Source organism: Hipposideros armiger, unplaced genomic scaffold, assembly GCF_001890085.2.
Source record: "Hipposideros armiger isolate ML-2016 unplaced genomic scaffold, ASM189008v1 scaffold_1531, whole genome shotgun sequence".
In the NCBI taxonomy this organism is placed as follows: Eukaryota; Metazoa; Chordata; class Mammalia; order Chiroptera; family Hipposideridae; genus Hipposideros; species Hipposideros armiger.
This window is the reverse complement of record NW_017732881.1, coordinates 116,915-123,451: the sequence shown is the minus strand read 5'-3', so window position 1 is coordinate 123,451 and position 6,537 is coordinate 116,915. Positions and strand designations below refer to the sequence as shown.

Sequence of the window (6,537 nt, the reverse complement as noted above, 5' to 3'; positions counted from 1 at the left end):
CCCTGCACCTGGCCCCCCCGCCAGGTACCATGATCCTGGTGATCCTGAAGCTGGCTGGCCACGTTCAAAGCAGAGCTGCGTGTGAACTCATTTATCGGATGTGGATGTGAGCGTGTCTTCCCTTCCACAGACTTTCAGAATTGTGATTCTCCACTTTTTGCCTGCCCTGAGCATAAGCTCCAAAGAAGGATCCAGGAGTCTGAGCCCCCCACGTGTCCTCCTACCACCCCTCCCTCCCTCAGGACCTGGCATCCTGGCCTCCAGCCCCCTCCTTTTATGGAGACCCTAGAGTGGCCCCTCACCTCCCCCAGAACGGAAGACTGCAGAACCCACAGGAAAACATGACGCATCCCCAACTGTCCCCTCTGGCCACATCCCCCCTGCCATTTAACTCACACCCTGGTCTCATTTGCTACCTCTACCCCTGTGCTCCCAAGCCTCTCTCTCACCTCTTCCGGGAGGCCCCTTCTGGTGCTGAGGGCTCCAAGGGAGGGAGGTAGAGAATGTGAGATAGAGAGGCATGTTCTGAAACACCAACCAAACCACTGATTATGTGACACCCTTCCTCACCACACGCTGCGAGGGGAACCAGGATCTCGGGGAGGGGAGACATTATCGGTGCAACGCAGGAAGGGGGGGTGTATGACAAGAGCAGGTTGCAAAGAGCTGAACTGGGTGAAACAGAACCAGCCTGGTCTTAAGGAGCACAGGCCCCCTAGCCACCCCTACTGCTTGCTGGCTTCTTTTTCTTGAGCTCAGGAGACCCAGGAGTCTGGGTGCATAGCCTCCTCCTCTCTCAGAGACCCAGGAAGCTGGATCACCAGCCTCTTCAACCTCCAGAACCCAGAAGCCAGCGCTCACCCTCATGGAGCCCTGTCGGTCCCTGGCCCTGCTGGCTGGCTCCCTGGGCCTGATATCTATCCTTGTTGCTCTGAGCACGGATTTCTGGTTCGTGGCCATAGGGCCCACATCTTCAGCTCACTCAGGTCTCTGGCCAAAAGGGAATCAGGACCCAGTAGCAGGTAAGGGGAAGTGGTCTTTCTTGTGGGGGGACCTGCCTGAGGGGACAGGCCCTCAGAGGACTTGTCTCTGAGCAGGCTACATCCACGCGACACAGACCTTCAGCATTCTGGCTGCCCTGATTGGCCTGGTGTCCGTGGGCCTCCTGGTCCTGTCCTGCATCCCCTCGCTGTCGGCCCCGGGCCGTGGGCCGCTTGTCTCGTCCATCACAGCTTTTGTTGCAGGTAAGCCCCCCAGGCTGGCCGTGGGCCCTGGGAACTGTGAGTTCCTCCAGAGGGGCAGAGCAAGCTCTCTTGTCTTTGTCCCCAGCCCTTTTTGTGATGGTGGCCGTGGTGGTCTATACCAGCGAGCGGTGGAATGAACCCAGATGCTCCCAGGTCCAGACCTCCTTCTCCTGGTCCTTCTACCTGGGCTGGGTTTCCGGTCTCTTCTTTCTCAGTGCAGGTGACTGCTGCCTGGGGAGCTTGGGAGGGCCAGCTGGGGGGCTCTGAGGAAGCAGGGTGGGAATAAGTGCTAACCTCCTCTGCAACCCCAGGTGGCCTGAGTCTAGGTGCTCACTGCAATGCCCCCCGGCCTGGCTACGAAACCATGTGAGGCGCAGGCGAGGACAGCAAGATGGGTTTGGCGCGTCCTTCTCTGAAAGCATCATCGGGAGACATGGGAACACCTGACCCTCCCTCGGCCTTCACCTCCAGCACTTTCACAGCCCCATTTGTTTCTTCACTCAGTCAACAAAAATTGGTGGAAGCTTGTTATTCTGAGATTCATTGAACCACAACATACGCCGACGGCACACTGGCTCCATGATGGGCGATACTGGGTACCCAGAATAGAGTCAGACCCTCGATATGCTCTCCGGGGGCTCCCACCCGGTGCGGGGCCCAGTGCGGACTCAGGCACTGCCCCACGTGTTTCTCTCCCCTTCTCTGGCTCTTGTCTTTCTCCGTTTCTGTCTCTTTTCTTCATCTTTCTTTCTCTTTTCTCCTCTGTTTCACTTGAGCACTCTTTCCTTCTCACTACCTCTCTGACTTTGTCACCTCACCTTCACTCTAGTCCTCCTTGCTCATTTCATTAATTCATTCACTCCTTCTGCTGGCGTTTCCCAAGCCCATCCTTTCTGCCAGGCCTCACTGGGGCCGCTGACATGAGTCAGGCCTGGGCCCTGCCCACTGGGGGCTGCAAGTCCAGTGAGGGGAGGCTGTTAATACAGTCAGGATGCCAGGAAGAGCCCAGGGAGGGCACAGGACAGAGGCTGACCCTGTTGTGAGGGGTGGTGGCGAGCTTACTGGGGAGAGGGTGCATAGGGACTTGTGGAGGGCCAAGGAAAGGTAGGTAGTCCAGGCAGAAGGATCCCAAGGAGGAGCATGAAAAGGCCGGAAGTGTTCCGAGGATGAAGAACATTGCTTTGTGGCTGAAATGCAGGATGTGGGGCTGGTGGAAAATGAGGATGGAGAGCTGGAGGGGGGGACCAGGACCCTTCATGGCCACAACTGGCTCTTTCCTGAGGGGAGTGGGAAGCCACGGTGTGAGTAGGGGAAGGGCAGCATCAGCTCCAGGTGCCAGAAAGCCCTCTCTGGGGCATGAGGGGGTGGCGGGGGGCAGGGTGGGGAAGAAAGGGAGAGAGCAGCTTGGCAATGTATAATAACAGGTGCAGCATGAGGCAGGACAAGGCCTGACTGGGATCAGGGCATGCGATGCAAAGGAGGGAAGGAGCCAGAAAGATTCATAGGGCAGGAGGAGCCGGACTTGGGGATCCAAGGGCTTTGTGGGGTAAGGAGCAGAGAAAGGGCACGGAGAGTGCCCAGGGGTGGGACAGTGAGGTCATCCCTGGTTTGGTGGAAGACGCTGAGTCAGGTGGGAGGTGGTTGAGTGCCTGGGGTCTGGGAGACGGCCACGAGCAGGCCAGGTTAAGGCTTGGGAGAGAGACCTGAACTGGAGTTTGGGGTCCTATCAGAGCATTGTGGCCACTGGAGCTGTGGAAGCTCACCTGGTAGAAGGTGCAGGAAGGAGCCCCCAGGAAGACGGGCATTGGGAAGCGGAGGGATCAGGAGGAGCAGGAGCCTGTGTGGGGGCCTGGGAGGCATAGTCAGAGCTGGGGACCAGGAGTGCTTATGGGGTAAAAGACAGAGGCGTTTCTAGAAGGACATGGCCTACCACTTCATGGCCCTCAGGCTCCCCCCCAGACCTGCCATCTGACTCTAAGCCCTGTCACTTTGCTGCCTGTGTGTGTGTGTGTGTGTGTGTGTGTGTGTGTGTGTGTGTGTGTATGAGTGAGTGGGTGGCTGTCTCTTTAAATGGCAGCCAGGAGCGGGGTTCTGTAACTCGTTGCATCATAGATGCCCAGTCTCCCTTCCCCCACCCCTCTGGGTTCTGTGTCTAAGAAGCTCTGGGAGCTGGATGTGAGTCTCTTAGGTGGGTGTGTGTGTGTGGCAGGGCACTGGACAGGCCAAAGGGGCATTCCACTGGGGGATGGAGGTCTCTGGAAGACAGGGAGATTCCTAAGCAGTGACTCATGGGAGGGACGGTCTCCAAGTCTCCAGTCAGGGGTGCTGGGGGAGGGGCCCGCAGCATGAGAGCAACTGAGGGGAGGCATCTTCAGGTCCCCAGAAGCAGGGGCCCCAGGCAGGGCTGGGACATGGAGAGATTTGTGGGAGGGGGTCTCAGGTACTTGAAGGAACTGGGATATGGGCCTGGGGATGGAAGGGATGTTGGCCAATACCGCGTGTGTGGACCCCCGCAGCAGCCTCCCTGGCATGGGGGTGAAGAGGAGCCTTCAGAGCGGGGGCACCCTGCTGGGCTTCTTGGCCAATATTCTCATGATTCTCTCCACTGCCACCAACTATTGGATCCGCTTCCCCCGGGGCCACAGTGGCCTGTGGCAGGAGTGTAAAGGCAGGATCTGCTCTAACATCCCCTGCCAGAGTGAGGCCCAGCCCGGACTCCCACCGCACAGACCACAGCTGGCTCCCTCGCCCAGCACAAGAGCTGGGAATATCCTGCAGCGCCCCTACCCCATTCCTTCCACTCCAGTTTCAGATCTATTATAGCTTTCCCTCCGTGACCGAGGCCACCACTAACTTCACAACCCCTCATGACAACTACCAAGTCCCTATCCAAATCCCTGACTCTTCTCCCAGCCCCATACTGGAGGGTGGGGGCAGTGGCCAGGGGCCGCGCTAGCGCGGGGCTGAGGTGGCCGGCTCTCCCCAGCCATGCTGGCGGTGACAGGGGCGTGCATGGTGCTGGCGACGGGCTCCGGCATCGTGGGCTCGGTGATGGGGCTGCGGATTCTCTGCCACGAGGGGGACTCGCGGGGCCAGACCACAAGCGCTATCTTCTTCCTCTGCGGTGAGACGGCAGCGAGCCCCCAGGCTCAGGATGGGCCTTGGAGAACCCAGCGGAGGAAAGGGGCTGGAGACCCAGAGGAGGGGGCAGGGCGGGGCGGAGCCTGGAAGGAGATAGGCGTGGCCTGTTCGAGCGGGGCGGTCGGTCCCGAAGGCGCTTGGCCCGGGACGGTGGGCGCGGTCTGGGTGGGGCCTGCGTGCAGCATGCAGTCCCCCTGGCCAAGCTCACCCGGCGGGTGGGCGGTGCCCAGGCCTGCTGCTGCTGATCGCCTTGACAGGCTACACGGTGAAGAATGCATGGAAAAACGACGTCTTCTTCTCCTGGTCCTATTTTTCGGGGTGGCTGGCTTTACCCTTCGCATTTCTCGCGGGTAACTTGGACAGCGGGAAGAGGGTGAAGGAGACCGTCCAGGGGACACCCCCTCCACGCAGAGACTCCCTAGCCGCCCTCCCAGGAAACCCCACTTTGACCTCTCAAGGACTCCCCAACACACTCCACTCCCGACTCCTGCAGACCCGGCAGAGACGCTCTGGAGCTCCAAACCCCAGGCTCCGGGGCCCTCCCGGCCATTCTCCCCACGACCCACCGTCCTCTACCCGTCTTCCGTTCCCCTCCCGTTAGGCTTCTGCTTTCTGCTGGCGGACATGATCTTGCAGAGCACAGATGCTATTAGTGGGTTCCCCGTGTGCTTGTGACCGCAGCCTGCCTGGGGCAGAATAAAGAAACGGCTTCCACCGCCGCGGCTCCGCCTGCCTTTCTGGGGGACGTGAGGACGTGGATCCAGGCGGCATGAACAGATATGGGAACACAAACAGGAAGGGCACGGGGGACTCAGACACGGGGGTACATGGAGTCTCAGGGAGGACAGAAGGACATGCACCTATAGGGAACATGGAGACCTGGAGGACATGGGCATAAAGACAGGAACATGGAGTGGGCCAGGGACATGGATGTGAAGGGCAACGGGGACACGGGGGAGTAGGGTCAGGAGGGGACGGGCGCATGGAGAGGATGGAGGGACATGGACACGGAGAAAATGAGACAGACACAGGAGGACTCAGAGGCGTGGGAGCACTGGCACTGGGTGGGCGTGGGGACGCCGGCACTGAGACTTGATAAGGCGAGGAAGAGGCAAGGAACTGGGGGAAGGGGTAGATCCGAGGACGTTGGGCAAGGTTTAGGACGATTAAGAGGAGTTGCACTCGGAGAAGCGCCTCGCTCCCTGGAACGACCCTTCCCCTACTTCCCGGCCACGCCCCCTTCCCGCAGCCCGTGTCCATTCCTCTCCAGGCTCCGCCTCTCTCCCGAGATCGGCCTCCCATTGGTCACCATATGTTCACTCCGGCCTTCCGATTGGTCCTCTGTCGGGGCGGAGGCGGCCACCGCAACGGTTGACTGGCTGGAGGTGCAGGACGCATGCGGAGAAAAGGACGGAGGCGGGTCTTCGGGACCCGGAGGCTGAAGTTGCGGCCTGACCCCGCAGGTGGCTGAGGCAGGAAGATGGCGGAGCTGCGTGCGCTCGTTGCTGTCAAGAGGGTCATAGACTTCGCCGTGAAGGTGACCGGGCCCCCTCTCCCTCATCCCTGTGCCCCGCGGCCGTGTGCTTCTGGGATCACGAGTGCGCACTGTATGGGGGGGTCCTCTTGTAACCTCTGATCTCTGCTGCTCTTCCCCCAAACGTCAAAGTCACATCTGAGGGCAAAGATCAAGGACTGTGAGGTTCTGACACCCGATCGCTCCTCACTCAAACCTGGTACGTCTAGGGTTATGACTTCGTGCCCTTCCCCCAGCTCTGGACTCACTGTCTTAATAATTGCTTGCAGGACGAGTTACCTTCTGTATTTCTTACTTTCTGGAGGAGTCATGGTCCCTGTTTAACACACAGAGAAACTGAGGCACAGAGAGGTCACTCAGCTGGGAAGGGGCAGAGCCGAGATTCCGTCTAACTCCTCACCCCAGCGAGAGCTTTGCACACAAGCCACGCTTTCACCAACTAGGCTGCATTGCAAACTCCGTCGACTATTACAGTACAGGAAACCTGCTCTAGCCCTGGTCCCTGGCCTCAGGTGTCTGGGGTGACAGGGCGCTGAGAGAATCCAGAAGCTGTCTTTCACCCTACATAGTTACAGGGTGAGTGAGGAGGCCCCAGCTAGACAGGGAGGGACAAGTGTT

The 6,537-nt window shown here is 59.6% G+C and overlaps 2 protein-coding genes across 5 annotated transcripts; both read left to right on the top strand.

The window, feature by feature from the left end:
* The first annotated feature begins 420 nt into the window (after nt 1-420).
* On the top strand, nt 421-1,772 carry NKG7 (natural killer cell granule protein 7). Its single transcript, XM_019634175.1, has 4 exons — nt 421-1,022; nt 1,098-1,244; nt 1,330-1,464; nt 1,556-1,772. The coding sequence occupies exons 1-4, from the start codon at nt 866-868 to the stop codon at nt 1,612-1,614; spliced, it is 498 nt and encodes a 165-aa protein (XP_019489720.1). The 5' UTR covers nt 421-865; the 3' UTR covers nt 1,615-1,772.
* Nucleotides 1,773-2,646: 874 nt separating this feature from the next.
* On the top strand, nt 2,647-6,537 carry CLDND2 (claudin domain containing 2). 4 transcript variants are annotated; one of them, XM_019634181.1, is made up of 4 exons: nt 2,647-3,942; nt 4,231-4,368; nt 4,616-4,735; nt 4,987-6,537. In XM_019634181.1, exons 1-4 carry the CDS (start codon nt 3,705-3,707, stop codon nt 5,058-5,060), a joined length of 570 nt encoding a protein of 189 aa, XP_019489726.1. In that variant the 5' UTR covers nt 2,647-3,704; the 3' UTR covers nt 5,061-6,537. The 4 variants fall into 4 exon arrangements, 3 of the variants coding, with proteins under 3 accessions (XP_019489726.1, XP_019489725.1, XP_019489727.1); XM_019634180.1 differs by having other exon boundaries at nt 4,616-6,537; XM_019634182.1 differs by having other exon boundaries at nt 3,301-3,419; nt 3,761-3,942; nt 4,231-6,537.

Coding starts and splice junctions, on each gene's coding strand:
- NKG7 (XM_019634175.1), top strand. CDS start 866: ATGGAGCCCTGTCGGTCCCTGGCCCTGCTGGCTGGCTCCCTGGGCCTG. Junction 1,023..1,097: donor GAATCAGGACCCAGTAGCAG/GTAAGGGGAAGT, acceptor GTCTCTGAGCAG/GCTACATCCACGCGACACAG. Junction 1,245..1,329: donor CATCACAGCTTTTGTTGCAG/GTAAGCCCCCCA, acceptor CTTTGTCCCCAG/CCCTTTTTGTGATGGTGGCC.
- CLDND2 (XM_019634180.1), top strand. CDS start 3,705: ATGGGCCTGGGGATGGAAGGGATGTTGGCCAATACCGCGTGTGTGGAC. Junction 3,943..4,230: donor CTCTAACATCCCCTGCCAGA/GTGAGGCCCAGC, acceptor GGCTCTCCCCAG/CCATGCTGGCGGTGACAGGG. Junction 4,369..4,615: donor CGCTATCTTCTTCCTCTGCG/GTGAGACGGCAG, acceptor GGCGGTGCCCAG/GCCTGCTGCTGCTGATCGCC.